Raw genomic sequence first — 18604 nt, forward strand, 5'->3', positions numbered from 1 at the left:
AAACTGTTGGTTTTTCTCAATGCGACCTCAGTCCGAACGTCCAAATTGGAATTAAAGCGACTTCCTCGTCACTCTGGGCTGAGGTTCGGTACAACTCTGCGCAGACGTCCGTCTTCTCTAAAGGTGACGGACGTCAGCCGGTTCTCTCCTCATGAAAGCTAATCCGTTAGCTTTCCAGACATCTGATTTCGACTTCCTGTCGCTGCAGACGTATCGTCTCAGTTTGTTGAACCGTTTCCCCTAAAATCTGATATCGGCCACTTTAAAACAGCGAATGTGAACCGGAACAAACATCTGGTCTGAGCTTTAAGAGCTGCAGTCTGAACGTGGGGCAAAGGTCAGATTCTTATCCTGCTCCTCGTTGCTCATCTCTGCACTGATTTATATTTTTATTTATGTGTAAATATCAGTGTTATTTAAGCGTTCAGTTGTGCCAACATGAGATATTTATACTATTTATGATATTTATGCTGCCAGATCTACGCCTGCCAGCAGTTTCATCACAGAAGAACAGCTAACTGTGATGTTTGAAGTGTTTACACCTGAATGTTTTTATAGTAAAATAGTATTTATTTTATATTTGAATGAATGAAATGATCATTGTCAGGAACAGATCTGCTTTCTGTCCTCAGACCGAACCATCTATGTGGAACAAACTGTGACCTTAATGATCTGTACGCACTTTGTGCCACAAAAATAAACCTTTTTTACCAGAGTCGGAGTTCTGTCTTCAATTCTTTTGCAGGTACATCCGTTTAATAACTGTAAAGAGAGAGAAACTGATCGCCTGAATCTGTGAAAACCAGTTGTGGGGAGGCTGAAGCCATCGGACAAAGGTCCCTGGAAGAAGGACCAGTCCATCAGACTCACTCCGAGGGCCAGTTTAGGATCACCAGCTCATGGAACGTTACTGGGATGGCGACGCCTGGCTAAAACATTCTGATGCAGAGTCAGAAAATAGACTAATGAGGCTTAATGTTAAAGGAGAAACTCTTTATTCCATCCAAGCCAAAGCCATTTTAAAAAAGCTGTTTTCTTAAATTCTAAAGTTTAAATCCATCCAGAAGAAGAAATGATTTAAATTCAGTTTCCAACAAGACAAACAAGCACACAGCGACTTCACAATATAACTCATATGGTTTTATCCTTGTGGATCTGACGGTTAATGACTTTCTAAATGCTGATCCATCACCTTTTCTCTTCTAATCGCACACAATGATCAATAACGTGTTTGATAGTTTGAGTTCATTTTGTCTTTAGCAAAGCAGCTCATGTACACTCAATGAATCAAAGATGGTTCAGCTGCTCCCATCTTTTCTGTCGTTTCAGCGTCTGAATCGGGAGGAATAACACAGCGTGACGCAGGCCGAGAAGCTCTGGGTCGCTTCAGAAGCGATGCTCTGTGGTGACATCATCAAAGTCTTTATCCAATCCCTGCACAGCCTGGCTGGGACGAGTCATCGCCATGGAGACGGGACGGCCACTTCCTTTAGTCAGAGCAGGTGAGAAAGAAAAATCCAAAATGATCAAATGTTACATGATGGGTTCAGTTAGAGATAAATGTCAATCATTGATTGATTGATTGATTGATTGATTGATTGACAGGTCAGTGAATGGTTCAGAGTGTTACCTGTGGCTCTGTGTCGATATAAAGACACCATGAGGAGGGTGGAGATGAAGTACGGACAGAACACCAGCAGGTGGCGGAGCAGTCTGAACACAAGGTGGAGGGAGGATGAGGCGGGGGGCGGAGCTGCAGATGTGGGCGGAGCTTCGGATGTGGGTGGAGCTGCAGATACAGGCAGAGCTGTAGGTGTGGGTGGAACTAAAAATATGGGCGGGGTTTCAGATGGGGGCGGAGCTGTGGTTGAAAGTTTCTCTGCAGAGAGAATCCCACCTGGTCAGGTGACTGTGGATGAAATAAGTGTTGAAATGACAGTGAAGCTCCTCACCTGTGACAGAGAGCCAGCTGGGTGGAGACTCTCCATGACTGCTGATGGTGCAGCTGTAGAGGCCTTCATCAGACCTGGTAACAGGGTGGAGGGTCATGTGACCTGTAGGCTCAGCCCTGATGAAGGAGCCATCTTTATAGAAAGCAGCTGGGAGGTTGGGGGGAGGGGTCTTTGTTTGACAGCTCAGAGTGACGTCATCTCCCTCCATCACAGGGAGGACAGGACTCTGCAGGATCACTGATCCACCTCAACACAGAGACAAACTACAGCATTTCATCCATTTCCACACAGCTTCATCAGCACTAACTCCACAGTCTGATCTTACCAGTGACAGTGAGGTTGATGCTGTTACTGGCTGCTCCCTCTCTGGACTCACACCAGTAAACTCCACTGTCCCACTGAAGCATCATACTGTTAATACAGGAGGAACCAGCTGGTTTCCCCCATCCTGATCCACACTGAGACACATGTCCTGCAGTTGTGTTCCTCATCAGAGTCCATCCAGAAGAGCTGTCGTCCTCCTCACAGCTCAGAGTCACAGAGTCTTCTGTAAAAAACTGAGATTGGCTTGGCTTCACAGTCAGTTGAGCTGGATTGAGGAAGAGAAGAAGTTATTTAGCGCTTGTCAGACTTCAGCTGTCCTTTCCCTGGTGCCTCCACAATAAGAGACAAATAAATATAGTAGATACACTTCACTACACTACATCCTTTTTTAGCTATGAAGTAACTTCTGCTGGAGCAAAACTGGTTTCTTCAGTTCTCGAAAGTGGTACGAGTCACTGGCAAATAAAATGGAAGAGCTTGGACCTCTGACAAGGACTTGGGGACCGTCAGACCAACATAGGGACCATCAGACCAACTTAGGGACCGTCAGACCAACATAGTTACCATCAGACCAACTTAGGGACCGTCAGACCAACATAGTTACCACCAGGCCAACATAGAGACCGTCAGACCAACTTAGGGACCATCAGACCAACATAGGGACCGTCAGACCAACATAGTTACCACCAGGCCAACATAGAGACCATCAGACCAATTTAGGGACCGTCAGACCAACATAAGGACCATCAGCACAACTTGGGGACCATCAGACCAACTTAGGGACCATCAGGCCAACATAAGGACCATCAGACCAACTTAGGGACCATCAGACCAACTTAGGGACCATTAGACCAACTTAGGGACCATCAGACCAACATAGGGACCATCAGACCAACTTACAGATCATCAGACCAACATAAGGACCAACATAGGGACCATCAGACAAACTTAGGGATCATCAGCCCAACATAAGGACCATCAGCCCAACATAGGGACCATCAGACAAACTTAGGGATCATCAGACAAACTTAGGGACCATCAGACCAACTTAGGGACCATCAGGCCAACATAGGGACCGTCAGACCAACTTAGGGACCATCAGACCAACATAGGGACCGTCAGACCAACATAGTTACCACCAGGCCAACATAGAGACCATCAGACCAATTTAGGGACCGTCAGACCAACTTAGGGACCATCAGACCAACATAGGGACCGTCAGACCAACATAGTTACCACCAGGCCAACATAGAGACCATCAGACCAATTTAGGGACCGTCAGACCAACATAGGGACCGTCAGACCAACTTAGGGACCATCAGACCAACATAGGGACCGTCAGACCAACATAGTTACCACCAGGCCAACATAGAGACCATCAGACCAATTTAGGGACCGTCAGACCAACATAAGGACCATCAGCACAACTTGGGGACCATCAGACCAACTTAGGGACCATCAGGCCAACATAAGGACCATCAGACCAACTTAGGGACCATCAGACCAACTTAGGGACCATTAGACCAACTTAGGGACCATCAGACCAACATAAGGATCATCAGACCAACTTACAGATCATCAGACCAACATAAGGATCATCAGACCAACATAAGGACCATCAGACCAACATAAGGACCATCAGACCAACATAGGGACCATCAGACAAACTTAGGGATCATCAGCCCAACATAAGGACCATCAGCCCAACATAGGGACCATCAGACAAACTTAGGGATCATCAGACAAACTTAGGGACCATCAGACCAACTTAGGGACCATCAGGCCAACATAGGGACCGTCAGACAAACTTATGGACTATCAGCCCAACTTAGCGACCATCAGACCAACATAGGCACCATCAGCCCAACGTAGGGACCATCAGACCAACTTAGGGACCATCAGACCAACATAAGGACCATCAGACCAACTTAGGGACCATTAGACCAACTTACAGATCATCAGACCAACATAAGGATCGTCAGACCAACTTAGGGACCATCAGCCCAACATAGGGACCATCAGACCAACATAAGGACCATCAGCCCAACATAGGGACCGTCAGGCCAACATAGGGACCGTCAGGCCAACATGGGGACTATCAGCCCAACTTAGGGACCATCAGCCCAACTTAGGGACCATCAGCCCAACTTAGGGACCATCAGCCCAACTTAGGGACCGTCAGACCAACATAGGGACCATCAGACCAACATAAGGACCATCAGACCAATTTAGGGACTATCAGCCCAACTTAGTGACCATCAGACCAACTTAGGGACCATCATGCCAACATAGGGACCATCAGACCAACATAAGGACCATCAGACCAACTTAGGGACCATCATGCCAACATAGGGACCATCAGACCAACACAGGGACCATCAGACCAACTTAGGGACCATCAGCCCAACTTAGGGACCATCAGACCAACATAAGGACCATCAGACCAATTTAGGGACCATCATGCCAACATAGGGACCATCAGACCAACACAGGGACCATCAGACCAACACAGGGACCATCAGACCAACGTAGGGACCATCAGACCAACGTAGCGACCATCAGACCAACTTAGGGACCATCAGACCAACTTAGGGACCATCAGACCAACTTAGGGACCATCAGACCAACATAAAGACCATCAGACCAACTTAGGGACCATCAGACCAACTTAGGGACCATCAGACCAACTTAGGGACCATCAGACCAACATAGGGACCATCAGACCAACTTAGGGACCGTCAGACCAACATAGTTACCATCAGGCCAACTTAGGGACCTTCAGACCAACATAGTTACCATCAGACCAACTTAGGGACCGTCAGACCAACATAGGGACCGTCAGACCAACTTAGGGACCATCAGACCAACATAGTTACCATCAGACCAACTTAGGGACCATCAGACCAACATAGTTACCATCAGACCAACTTAGGGACCGTCAGACCAACATAGGGACCGTCAGACCAACTTAGGGACCATCAGACCAACATAGTTACCATCAGACCAACTTAGGGACCATCAGACCAACATAGTTACCACCAGGCCAACATAGAGACCATCAGACCAATTTAGGGACCGTCAGACCAACATAAGGACCATCAGCCCAACTTGGGGACCATCAGACCAACTTAGGGACCATCAGGCCAACATAAGGACCATCAGACCAACTTAGGGACCATCAGACCAACTTAGGGACCATCAGACCAACTTAGGGACCATTAGACCAACTTAGGGACCATCAGACCAACTTAGGGACTATCAGCCCAACTTAGGGACCATCAGACCAACTTAGGGACCATCAGACCAACTTACAGATCATCAGACCAACATAAGGATCATCGGACCAACATAAGGACCATCAGCCCAACATAAGGACCATCAGCCCAACATAGGGACCATCAGACAAACTTAGGGATCATCAGACAAACTTAGGGACCATCAGACCAACTTAGGGACCATCAGGCCAACATAGGGACCGTCAGACAAACTTATGGACTATCAGCCCAACTTAGGGACCATCAGACCAACATAGGCACCATCAGCCCAACGTAGGGACCATCAGACCAACTTAGGGACCATCAGCCCAACTTAGGGACCATCAGACCAACTTAGGGACCATCAGGCCAACTTAGGGACCGTCAGACCAACTTAGGGACCGTCAGACCAACTTAGGGACCATCAGACCAACATAAGGACCATCAGACCAATTTAGGGACTATCAGCCCAACTTAGGGACCATCAGACCAACATAAGGACCATCAGACCAACATAAGGACCATCAGACCAACTTAGGGGCCAACATAGGGACCATCAGACCAACACAGGGACCATCAGACCAACTTAGGGACCATCAGCCCAACTTAGGGACCATCAGACCAACATAAGGACCATCAGACCAACTTAGGGCAAATGCTGCTGCTCCGGTCAAAAACTGAAGACCACACAGTCCAACAGTATATGTTCACTGCGTGAGTGAAAGGATGAAAGTGTAGCTCTCAAACTCAGTCAATGTGTTCAGGAGAAGCCAAAGTGTATGAGGCCAGTGGGAGTCCTTTAAAGCACAATCTGTTCAACCACTTCTAAAATGAAAAGTTAATATGAATGTCTCAACCTGCACACTGAAGATAATCCTCGACGGACTCGGTATGAAACTGTGACGGTGGCGTACTCACCTTGGTTTGTTCTGCAGCTCAGCAATGAGGTCAGAGCTGTGGAGAAACGAAACTTAGGCTGCTTTAAGGTCGTTAAAGGACACGACAACACATTCAAATCAGCCCATTTATTTAATCCTGGATGTTATGATGAAACACTGACGCAGAATAACAGAAAGAAGGAAGGTTTCTGTGTCAAATCCTTTCATTTTACACATCTTTTTAAAGTTTAATAACAGCAGCTTCAAAACTTAAAATAGAAGAACAAGGAGCGATAAAAAAAACTTGATTTTTTCATTTTCTTTTGTAACTTTCGATATTTTCCCCCCATGTTACACAGAAACTCACCAGAGCGTACTTACAGAGCAGCCACAGTAAAGATGTTTCCTCCATCCTGCTGCCTGGTGATGTAACATGGACTCTTTGATCAGTTCACCGCCACATCGAGTCAAAGCTCCTCCTCCACCTCTGTGACGGTGGGTGCTGAAGTTCTCTCTCTCCTGATCACTGAAAAATGATTTTGTTTTAAAGGAACTTCCATCAAAGGACTAAAACAGTATTTTAGGGTTGAAGAGAAGAAGAAAAAGACAGCAAAAAGTCGAATTTGCCCTTTTCCTGAGAGAGAGGAGCATCTTTGATCAGTTTTTTGACAACATGAATCATAAGAAGGTGACTCTTCCTGTTGGTGACAGCAGCTCAGCTCACAGGAAGGTAGGTGCGGCTGACTGTGTTCCTGCTGCTCTGAAACTCTCAGTTTCAACCACAAAACTGTGTTCAGAGAGAAAACAAACTGTGGAAGCCAGAGGTCATGTCACTCCGAGGCAGCATTATAGACTCACTAAGTTTAGGCCTGATGAGACCAAATCAAAGCTTTATTCTAACTGATTCTCCCTTTTTTTACTCACTTCCACACATCAGGACACAATGAATAATCATGTGGGCCTCAGCAGGTAAAATAAGGTGAATAAAACCTCAGATGAGTGTCATTATTTTAACAAAAACTGAGACAAAACACAGCTCAAAGTTGGTTATAAAAGTGAGCATGCAACACGTAAACTGTGTCAGTGTTTGTTACCATGTGACCATGTGACCTGTCTGTGGGTTATTGCTTCTCTTCTGGTGTCAGAGTGTTTCCTGGTTGGTGCGTCACAGAAAAACTCTCAGAGCCTCTGACATGTAGTGGCGCCCAAAGAGGAAGAGGAGGTTTTTACTGAGTGTCAAAGTGCTGCTGGTCTCATTTCATCCAGCTGCAGAATGGAGGGAACATCTGTCCAGAGGCTGCTGGGTGAGTCCCATCTGCTGGATGTGTGTTGGTGTGTAAATGCTGAGAGATGATCACTGCTGCTTCCCACAGCAGAGCAGTCATTAAAGCTCCAGCTGACCTGAGTGTCTTTTCTCTCCAGCTCTGAGCTCACTGCTGTGCTGCACAACAAACCGAGGTTAGTGAAGTTCTTCTATCAGTCTGACTCTGATTCTGTCCCAGAAACCCTGTCTGACAGCAGCAACTCTCTGGGTGTCTTTACTGTGAGAGAAACAAACAGTTTCAGCTCTGACTTTGTTGTTCCAGCTCTCCTCTCTGTCACACTCTGAGCTTATTCAATGTCTAATTCATGGAAACCATCACTGTTGGGTCATTTCAGCCCTCACAGCTGGTCTGACTGTGAGTCCCAGCAGCTCTCAGCTGTTTAAAGGAGACTCTGTGACTCTGAGCTGTGAGGAGGACGACAGGAGCTCTGCTGGATGGACTCTGAGGAGGAACACAAGCAGAGAAACCAGGACTCAGTGTGGATCAGGATGGGGGAGAGCAGCTGGTTCCTCCTGTAAGATCAGCTACACCTACACATCAGACAGTGGAGTTTACTGGTGTGAGTCCAGAGAGGGAGCAGCCAGTAACAGCATCAACCTCACTGTCACTGGTAAGATCAGACTGTGGAGTTAGTGCTGATGAAGCTGTGTGGAAATGGATGAAATGCTGTAGTTTGTCTCTGTGTTGAGGTGGATCAGTGATCCTGCAGAGTCCTGTCCTCCCTGTGATGGAGGGAGATGACGTCACTCTGAGCTGTCGAACAGAGACCCCTCCCCCCAACCTCCCAGCTGCTTTCTATAAAGATGGCTCCTTCATCAGGGCTGAGCCTACAGGTCACATGACCCTCCGCCCTGTTACCAGGTCTGATGAAGGTTTCTACAGCTGCACCATCAGCAGTCATGGAGAGTCTCCACCCAGCTGGCTCTCTGTCACAGGTGAGGAGCTTCACTGTCATTTCAACACTTATTTCATCCACAGTCACCTGACCAGGTGGGATTCTCTCTGCAGATAAACCTGCAACCACACCCCCACCCACATATGCAGCTCCGCCCACATCTGTAGCTCCGCCCCCTGCCTCAGCCTCCCTCCACCTTGTGTTCAGACTGCTCCTCCACCTGCTGGTGTTCTGTCCGTACTTCATCTCCACCCTCCTCATGGTGTCTTTATATCGACTCAGAGCCACAGGTAACACTCTGATCCATTCACTGATCAATCAATCAATCAATCAATGAATGAATGAATGAATGAATGATTTTCAGGTTTCTCTAACTGAACTCTCCTTGTTTTGTTAAATTTTCTTCATTTCCTTTCTCACCTGCTCTGACTACAGGAAGTAAACTGCCCGTCTCCACGGCGATGACCCCACCCACCCAGGCTGAGCAGGGATTGGCTGATGACTATGATGATGTCACCACAGAGCATCACTTCTGAGCTGAACGTCTCATCAGTCTCTACCTGCTGTGACTTCTTTAACATCCAATAAGTTGTAACTTTGGGTTTTTAACGTTGTGTTTTCAGTGTTTCCTGGTTTCTGTTCTCAGGTTATTCTTTCCTTTGTTGTTTCTAACTTGTTTAATGTACCTGATCTTTTCCTTTTCTTTGGAACTTGCCTTGTGTGTTTCCTTATCCGACCACCCCCTGTTATTTGAGTCTTGCATGAAAATAAAGGTTTGGATGTTGGACTTTAACCCGTCTTGTTTCTTCCTCCCTGAGTTACCATCACAGCATCAGCAGATAAAAAGGACCAACTCCCTGCAGCTTTCCAGAGAAGCGTATTACTAATTAAATCAGATATTAATGCAGCCATCTGTGTGCCTCTGTACTGAATCCATGTGGGATCTCCCTGCAGGGACACCTGCTGGCTGACCTCATCACCCAGAATTTCTCATGGTCTTGTCTAGAAGCTGAACTCTTTTGTTAAGTGTCAGTAATCCTGACTGATGCTGCTCTGCTTTTCCAAGGACACGGTCTCAGACCCGTTACACCAAACTCTGGATATTGGGGAGGTCAGGAGGGCAGTTCTGGATCGCCTGGGGTACTCGGCGGAGGACCATCGCCGCCGGTTCAGAAGGACCAAACTGGGCCCCACGGACCGTCCGTTCACCTATGCGCAGCAGTTGAACGACGCAGCGACACGGTGGCTGCTGCCAGGGGACTCAAATGGAGAGCGAAGGATGCTGGGCCAAATCGTCCTGGAGCGGTTCGTGGAGGGGCTGCCGAGTGGTTCGGCGAAGTGGGTACGCTGCCACCGACCCACTGACCTGGAGACCGCAATCACCCTCGCGGAGGACCATCAGGCCGTTTTTTTTTTCCAGGGCCGGACACCGGAGACTCGGTCAGCATCGCTGGGCCGGCCAACACCAGCGCCCCGGAGGAGGCTGTCAACAGCTGGCTCTCAGCTGGCAACAGCGCGACCGTCTCCTCTCCCCCGCACTAACCTTTCCTGCCCTCTCTTTCCACCCCAGGTTCCAGCCCTGCTCCCGACCCACAGAGGGTCCCTCAGGTGAGGCAGGAGTGTTGGAGTTGCAGGCAGCCCGGTCATTTTCGCCGCGAATGCCCGCTCATGGAGGTCGGACAGGTGATTCGGGTTGTTGGCCCTCCAGCGCCCTCCCCCGGTCCAGGAGGGATGTACAGCGTTCCGGTAAGGATTCAGGGGGGTACACATCAGGCAATGGTTGACTCGGGCTGCACGCAGTCTATAGTTCACCAGAATCTGATTCGACCTGGGGCTTTGATAGAGGCAGAATGGGTGGATATTAGGTGTGTGCATGGGGATATTCACAGATACCCCGTGGTCCCGGTTGAAATTCGCTGTAAGGGGAAAAGTATAGTGTGAAGGCTGCACTGGCGCACCCCCTGATTTTGGGAACCGATTGGCCCGGGTTTGATAGGATTTGATTTGGAGCCGACGGTACCTTCACAGGAGGCTCCGTCGGTTCCCGTGTTCGACTCCATGGAAGATTTTCCACTCGAGCAGTCTCGTGATGATACTCTATGCTATGCCTTGGATCAGGTGATAACAATTGATGGTCATATGGTGCGCCCTGACGCAGTGTTAACATATCCGCATTTTTCATTGGGACAGAGTGTACAGAGTGAGTCGTGACACTGAGACAGAGGAAATCATAACACAGCTGTTGGTGCCGACAAGCCGTCGGGAAATCGTTTTCCAGGCGGCTCATTATAACCCGATGGCGGGGCATATGGGGTATGAAAAAACGCTGAATCGTGTAATGGCCCGGTTCTATTGGCCAGGCATTCGGGCAGACGTGCGCCGCTGGTGTGCGTCCTGCTCTGAATGCCAGCTGGTTAACCAACCGGCCGTCCCGAAAGCGCCTTTGCGCCCATTACCGCTGATTGAGGTCCCATTTGAGCGTATTGGGATGGACCTCATCGGGCTCTTTCATCGGAGCGCATGTGGATATCGCTTTGTGTTAGTTCTGGTGGATTATGCAACACGATATCCAGAAGCAGTGCCGCTGAGCACCATCTCTGCAAAGAGTGTAGCGCAGGCACTGTTTCAAGTTATCTCCCGAGTCGGGATCCCGAAAGAGATCCTGACTGATCAAGGCACCCAATTTATGTCAAGAACACTGAGAGAACTGTACGGATTATTGGGCATCAAGTCGATTAGAACCAGTGTTTACCACCCTCAAACTGACGGCCTGGTGGAGCGCCTGAATAAGACGTTGAAGTCCTCTGCTGTTTGTAGTGCGCGAGGTACCCCAGGCCTCAATGGGATTTTCTCCCTTTGAACTGCTTTTTGGCAGAAAACCACGTGGGGTTTTGGATCTGGTTAAGGAAAGCTGGGAGGGAGGTCCAAGCCCCAGTAAAAATTAAGTTCAGTATGTCCTGGACCTGAGATCAAAGCTCCACACACTAGGGCAGTTGTCACGGGAGAATTTGCTCCGGGCCCAGGAACGTCAGCGGTGGCTGTACAACAGAGGATCTAGGTTAAGACAATTTTCACCGGGAGATAAAGTGCTTGTATTGCTCCCATCTTCTAGCTCAAAATTACTCGCCAAGTGGCAAGGTCCCTTTGTGGTCACACGACAGGTGGGTGATGTCGATTATGAGCTTGTACGATCTGACAGGGGAGGGTCAACACAGATTTATCACCTCAACCTCCTTAAAGCGTGGAGAGAGGCGGAGTCTATTTCCTTGGTGACGGCAATTGCAGAGAGGGATGAGTTAGGGCCTGAGGTCCCAAAATCGACCAATCCCGCCTCGCTCCTTTGTGAAAACCACCTCTCACCGTCCCAGAGAGCAGACATAGCCCAGTTGCAGCAGCATTACGCTGATGTGTTCCCCCCCCTGCCAGGACGCACACGCCTTATTCAACACCATGTTGAGACACACCCGGGCGTGACGGTGCGTTCAAGTCCCTATCGGTTACCTGAGCACAAGAGAAAAGTGGTTCAGGCAGAATTGGAAGCTATGCTGGAGATGGGTGTAATTGAGGAGTCTAACAGCGCCTGGGGTAGTCCCATCCATCTTGTAGTCAAGAAGGATGGGACTATCCTGTTCTGTGTGGACGATTTGTCACGATTCGATGCCTATCCTATGCCCCGGGTCGACGAGCTCCTGGATCGCCGGGGCACTGCTCGTTTTTTTTACGACACTGGATTTGACCAAGGGCTACTGGCAGATTCCCTTGTCTCCAGAGTCTAAGGAAAAAATGGCCTTCTCCACTCCGTACGGGTTGTACCAATTTGTCACACTTCTGTTCGGGGCCCCAGCCACATTTCAACGCCTTATGGATCGGGTGCTGCGGCCGCATGCTGCCGCTTACCTGGATGACGTTATCATCTATAGCAGGGGTCGGGAACCTTTTTGACTAAGAGAGCCATGAAAGCAAAAAAATTGGAAATTTATTTCAATGAGAGCCATATAATATATTTTAGTAGCTCTTGGCACGCTTTCTTTCTGCTGTCTCCTGCCGGGTATTTTGATGCAAAGGTAGCATGGCGCGTGTCGAAGTGCCGCTTTACATTCGACCGTTTCATCGATGTAATTTTGTCTTTGCAAATTAGACACACCGCAGAATTTGCTCTCTCCACAAAGGCGAATTCTTCAGTCCATTCGGCCTGAAATGGACGATACTCGTCATCTTTTTTTCTTTTCGCCATCTTCTTCGTCGAAGGGTTAGCTTTGAGCTAATGACCGAGCAGACTGATTCAAAAGGGGGCGTTTACCTGTTTTACGCTGCAACGGCCAACGTAGTCCAGTATCATCCAATTAAAATAATGGACAATTGCTCCTGCAGCCCTGAACAGGACGTGAAAAATCAATGGATGGATTAAAACAAGTGAGAATATTTTGTTTTATCTGCGAGCCAGATGCAATCATCAAAAGAGCCACACCTGGCTCGCGAGCCAAAGGTTCCCGACCCCTGATCTATAGCAACAGCTGGGCGGAGCATGTGCAGCAGGTGGCGGCAGTGCTGGAGTTACTGAGGCAGGCGGGGCTCACGGCCAACCCAAAGAAGTGTGCAGTTGGACGGAGGGAGGTACGGTATCTGGGGTACCACTTGGGCGGCGGGCAGGTGCGTCCACAGGTAGACAAGACAGCAGCGATTGCAGCCTGCCCAAAACCTAAGACCAAAAAAGAGGTGAGGTGGTTTTTGGGGCTGGCCGGATATTACCGGCGATTTATTCCCAACTTCGCGGAGCTGATCAGCCCCTTGACCGACCTTACCGGAAAAGGTGCCTCTGATCCGGTCCGGTGGACGGAGCAGTGCCAGGCGTCACTTGAGAGGGTAAAGCAGACCCTCTGTGGGGAGCCTCTTCTCCACACACCTAACTTCTCTCTCCCATTTGTCCTGCAGACTGATGCATCGGGAAGGGGCTTGGGGGCTGTTCTGTCCCAGCAGGTGCGGGGCGTTGACCGCCCAATGCTTTACATCAGCCGGAAACTATCCGAGAGGGAGACCAGGTACAGCACGGTGGAGAGGGAGTGCCTGGCCATCCGGTGGGCGGTCTGCGGTATTACTTGCTGGGGCGCCCATTCACCCTCTGCTCGGACCATGCTCCCCTCCAGTGGCTCCACCGAATGAAAGATGTCAATGCATGGATCACCCGCTGGTATCTGGCACTACAGCCTTTTAAATTCAAGGTGGTCCATAGGCCGGGGGCACAGATGGCGGTGGCCGACTTCCTTTCCCGCTCGCATGGCGAGGTTGGGGGCGGGGGCGTGGTAGGTTGGGCCGGACGGCTCCCCGGCCAAAGCCAGGAGGTGGAGGTATGTGGAGGGGAGTGGTGCATCAGCTGCAGGAGAGCAGGACTAGGTGAGTGATTAGTACACCGGCAGTCACTTGTCTAATCACTCTCCTCTTTTAAAAACTCAGTAGCGTGCTGGACGGGGGCCTGGAGCTGGGACGAGATTGAAGTGGAGTCGGCAGCAGGAACCGGGAGGGAAGGCCTGCGAACGACTCCCCCGATTCGTGTAAAGGGTTAAATAAACTATATGTTGAACCGTCCTCTGTCTCTGAGTCTCGCTGAGAGAACCCGCAGTGGCAACAGGCTGAAATACTCAGGACTTTGCTGCTGTTTTTCAGAGGGCAGCTGGAGACTCAGAATGTCCAGTCTGAGACGGGGAAAAGTCAAAGAAAAGTCCAGCAGAAGTTGGATTTTCTACTCTGCATCTCTGGGTTCTTTAACCCAGCTGTGAATTTGAGATGATTCCCAAACAGACAGCTGATGTAGCAAAGCAACATCTTTCTTCTGTTACTGTTGACATGTTCAAGCATTTGACAACGGGCCTTTGGTGCCGTTAAAGCGGCTGTTTTATTGGTAAAATGAACTAAATGAAGGTTTATTATTGACAGAAAAGCAGCAAACCCAAAGAAATACATGAATTATTCCCACTTTGTTCTTTCCCTGTGCAGAGGTCCAACAATCTAACTCCCAGGTCTGAGTTTTCACCTCCCAGTTCCACTGAATGCAGCATGTGGAGTCAACAGGATGTAAAACCTCAGGTTCTGATCTGGTTCTGGTCCGATCCTGAATGTCACAGCAGGGCAAAAACAGCCCGTCTGAACCGACAACAGCGAAGAGACCACGATGGCGTGTGGACTGATGGCGTGCAGCCACACAGTTTACTGTTCTCTGGCTGACCACAGATCAGCGGTTAAAGCAGAGAGGAAACAAACCACCTCCCTCTCACTTCCTGTCAGCTGACCTGCTCTCACCTACAGGAGGAAACTGCTCGTTTCTGTAATGTCCAACATCATTAATAAAGGCTGATGTTTTTATTTAATCCTCCTTTCTGTGGGTTTTAAATGTTGAGAATATTTCAGATGAAAGGAGCTGCCACACGTTAGTCCTCAGTTTATAAACGTACAATCCTCAAACGCAGTCAGTGAAGGCATCACGCAGGTTCTGATGTTCTGCTTCAGGTTCTGGTGTCAGATGCTGATGTGCTTCCAGATGTTGCTGCTGTCTGTCTTCACTTCATTTCTCTGCTCTGACACCAAATAAAGAAAGTTTGCTCACAGTGATCAGCAGAGAGGAAACAACAGAGGAGGAGGAGCCTCCGGAGGGGGAGGAGCCTCCGGAGGGGGAGGAGCCTCGATGTGACTATGAACTGATCACAGAGTGGATCTCATACCACCAAGCAGCAGCATGGAGGAAACATCTCTGCTGTGGCTGCTCTGTAAGTACTCGACTCTTTTTACTTTGTTGTCTTCATGAATGTGAAACCTCAAACTGACCCGAGAGTCGTTTCTCTCCAGCTCTGAGCTCACTGCTGTGCTGCACAACAAACCGAGGTTAGTGAAGTTCTTCTATCAGTCTGACTCTGATTCTGTCCCAGAAACCCTGTCTGACAGCAGCAACTCTCTGGGTGTCTTTACTGTGAGAGAAACAAACTGTTTCAGCTCTGACTTTGTTGTTCCAGCTCTCCTCTCTGTCACACTCTGAGCTTATTCAATGTCTAACTCATGGAAACCATCACTGTTGGGTCATTTCAGCCCTCACAGCTGGTCTGACTGTGAGTCCCAGCAGCTCTCAGCTGTTTGAAGGAGACTCTGTGACTCTGAGCTGTGAGGAGGACGACAGGAACTCTGCTGGATGGACTCTGAGGAGGAACTCAAGCAGGCGACAGTCTGAGTGTGGAGATGGATGGGGAGAAGCAGCTGGTTCCTCCTGCAGCATCGAATTCATCTTCCCTCTGGACAGTGGAGTTTACTGGTGTGAGTCCAGAGAGGGAGCAGCCAGTAACAGCATCAACCTCACTGTCACTGGTAAGATCAGACTGTGGAGTTAGTGCTGATGAAGCTGTGTGGAAATGGATGAAATGCTGTAGTTTGTCTCTGTGTTGAGGTGGATCAGTGATCCTGCAGAGTCCTGTCCTCCCTGTGATGGAGGGAGATGACGTCACTCTGAGCTGTCGAACAAAGACCCCTCCCCCCAACCTCCCAGCTGCTTTCTATAAAGATGGCTCCTTCATCAGGGCTGAGCCTACAGGTCACATGACCCTCCACCCTGTTACCAGGTCTGATGAAGGTTTCTACAGCTGCACCATCAGCAGTCATGGAGAGTCTCCACCCAGCTGGCTCTCTGTCACAGGTGAGGAGCTTCACTGTCATTTCAACACTTATTTCATCCACAGTCACCTGACCAGGTGGGATTCTGTCTGCAGATAAACCTAAAACCACAGCCCCACCCACATCTGCAGCTCCGCCCACATCTGTAGCTCCGCCCCCTGCCTCAGCCTCCCTCCACCTTGTGTTCAGACTGCTCCTCCACCTGCTGGTGTTCTGTCCGTACTTCATCTCCACCCTCCTCATGGTGTCTTTATATCGACACAGAGCCACAGGTAACACTCTGAACCATTCACTGCCCTGTCAATCAATCAATCAATCAATCAATCAGTCAGTCAATCAATCAGTCAGTCAGTCAATCAATCAATCAATGATCTTCAGGTTTCTCTAACTGAACTCTCCTTGTTTTGTGAAATTTCCTTCATTTCCTTTTTCACCTGCTCTGACTACAGGAAGTAAACTGCCCGTCTCCATGGTGATGACCCCACCCACCCAGGCTGAGCAGGGATTGGATGATGACTATGATGATGTCACCACAGAGCATCACTTCTGAGCTGAACTGAACATCAGTCTCTACCTGCTGTGTACCACCTGCCAACATCGTCCACTGAAGGAGAAAGTTCTGTCTCAGAGTGGGTCGGCTCCTTGGTACCATTCAGAACTACGAACCCTTAAACAAACTTTGACAAAACTCGAAAGGAAATGGCGTTCAATCAAAGCCAAACATTGGTTCTTTGCCTGGTAAGACTGCCTCATAACATATAAAAATATCTCACGCAGGACAAGAGCCACATGTCATTCAAAGCTAACTGAGGAAAATCTAAACAATCCCAGGTTTCTTTGTGCTTCTGTGGTCAGTTTGACTCACAGCCTTTATGCTGCTGATTATTGTATTCCCCCAGTACTCAGTCATCGATTTATGGACTCTTTCACCCATTAAAATGAGCCTGTTAGGGAAAAAGTTCATCTTTCAGTTCCTACAGCTGTGGAAAATGTCCTTTTCTTGCTGTGACCCCAGAAAATAGAGAAAGACGTCATTTTTAACATTTGAAAACATCTTTTCCCCCCTTTGATCTTCTTCAGTTGATTTCAACAATCAAAGCTTCTAAATCATTAACTTTTCTGTTGGATCCTCTTCCAACTCGACAGCTTCAGGATGTTCTACCTATGATCAACTCTTCTGCACTTGATCAAATTGATTTCCCTCTTTTAATGAGCCGTGTACCAAAGGTCTCTGAGGTTGCTGTGATTCAGAAACTATTAAAAAAGCCCAACTCTTCATCCAAATGTTTGATGCAGTTACAGACCTTTTATCCAATATTGTTCTTTTCTTTCTAAAGTTCTTGAAAAGATCGTCCTTAAACAACTTATTAACCATTTGCAGAACAACAGGTTAATAGAAGAGTTTCAAAATGGCTTTAGAGCGCACCATAGCACTGAAACTGCATTAAATAAGGTCATAAACGACCTCCTTACTGCCTCTGATAATGGTTTAGTCCCTCTTCTGGTCCTGTTTGATGTCACTGAACTTATTGCTACCACTGACCATAACTTCTTATTAACAGGACTTTAATATTTAACTGGAATCAAGGGTACCACTTCAGACAGGTTGAAGTGTTCTCCTTATACATGCAACCTTTGGGCGATATCATCAGGAAACATGATATGATATCCATCGCTATGCTGATGATACCCAACTCTATGTATCAATGAAAGCTGATTAAACGAACCAGTTTATAAAATGAGACTTTTCTTAGAGGCATTAAGCCTGGTTAAGCTGTAACTTCTTCCTCTTTTTTCCCTAAAATGCTCAGAGAGTCACTTCCTAACCACAGAGTTAGTCTTGATGACATCACCTTAGCCTCTAGTTCTACTGTGAGGAATCTTGGGGTCATTTTTGACCAGGATTTGTCTTTTAATTCTCACATTAAACCGATCTATAGAGCTACCTTTTACCTCTGCTAAACATCACAAAAATAAGGAGCATCTTGTGCCAAAGTGATGCTGAAAAATTGGCCCCTACATTTGTTACATGTCGGCTGAACTGCTGCGATGCCGTTTTAGCTGACTGTCCAAGCAGTTCCCTGAAGATCTTTCAGTAGATCCAAAATGATGCAGCCAGAGTCCTGACCGATACCACCAAGAGAGACCACATCTCTCCAGTCCTGGCCTCGCTACAATGGCTCCCTGTAAAGTTTAGAAAAGAGGTTAAAATCCTTCTCAGGAGAAGGAAGTTGAAGTTTCTAACTGACCTCTTTTAAAGAGAATATTCTATAATTCATTTATATGCCTTTGAGCTCCTTGTTTTAATATATGTTTCTGTTTGTGT

The 18604-nt window shown here is 48.2% G+C and overlaps 3 protein-coding genes across 3 annotated transcripts; 2 read left to right on the forward strand and 1 right to left on the reverse strand.

The window, feature by feature from the left end:
- Window positions 1-1075: 1075 nt before the first annotated feature.
- On the reverse strand, window positions 1076-7513 carry LOC140282323 (uncharacterized). The gene is made up of 7 exons (XM_072376904.1): window positions 7503-7513; window positions 6786-6934; window positions 6449-6565; window positions 2278-2541; window positions 1953-2198; window positions 1631-1789; window positions 1076-1487 (listed from the first exon to the last, which is right to left on the reverse strand). Exons 1-7 carry the CDS (start codon window positions 7511-7513, stop codon window positions 1387-1389), a joined length of 1047 nt encoding a protein of 348 aa, XP_072233005.1. The 3' UTR covers window positions 1076-1386.
- Window positions 7514-7629: 116 nt separating this feature from the next.
- Window positions 7630-9330, forward strand: LOC140281821 (low affinity immunoglobulin gamma Fc region receptor II-like). The gene is made up of 6 exons (XM_072376317.1): window positions 7630-7712; window positions 7831-7866; window positions 8068-8343; window positions 8423-8668; window positions 8742-8918; window positions 9064-9330. Exons 1-6 carry the CDS (start codon window positions 7682-7684, stop codon window positions 9162-9164), a joined length of 867 nt encoding a protein of 288 aa, XP_072232418.1. The 5' UTR covers window positions 7630-7681; the 3' UTR covers window positions 9165-9330.
- Window positions 9331-9907: 577 nt separating this feature from the next.
- LOC140282324 (uncharacterized) lies at window positions 9908-17255 on the forward strand. Its single transcript, XM_072376905.1, has 7 exons — window positions 9908-10068; window positions 15161-15386; window positions 15450-15501; window positions 15703-15975; window positions 16055-16300; window positions 16374-16550; window positions 16728-17255. The coding sequence occupies exons 1-7, from the start codon at window positions 9908-9910 to the stop codon at window positions 16826-16828; spliced, it is 1236 nt and encodes a 411-aa protein (XP_072233006.1). The 3' UTR covers window positions 16829-17255.
- The last annotated feature ends 1349 nt before the right edge of the window (window positions 17256-18604 follow it).

Source organism: Leuresthes tenuis, unplaced genomic scaffold (assembly GCF_036924035.1).
Source record: "Leuresthes tenuis unplaced genomic scaffold, fLeuTen1.0.hap1 SCAF_22, whole genome shotgun sequence".
Lineage (NCBI taxonomy): Eukaryota > Metazoa > Chordata > Actinopteri > Atheriniformes > Atherinopsidae > Leuresthes > Leuresthes tenuis.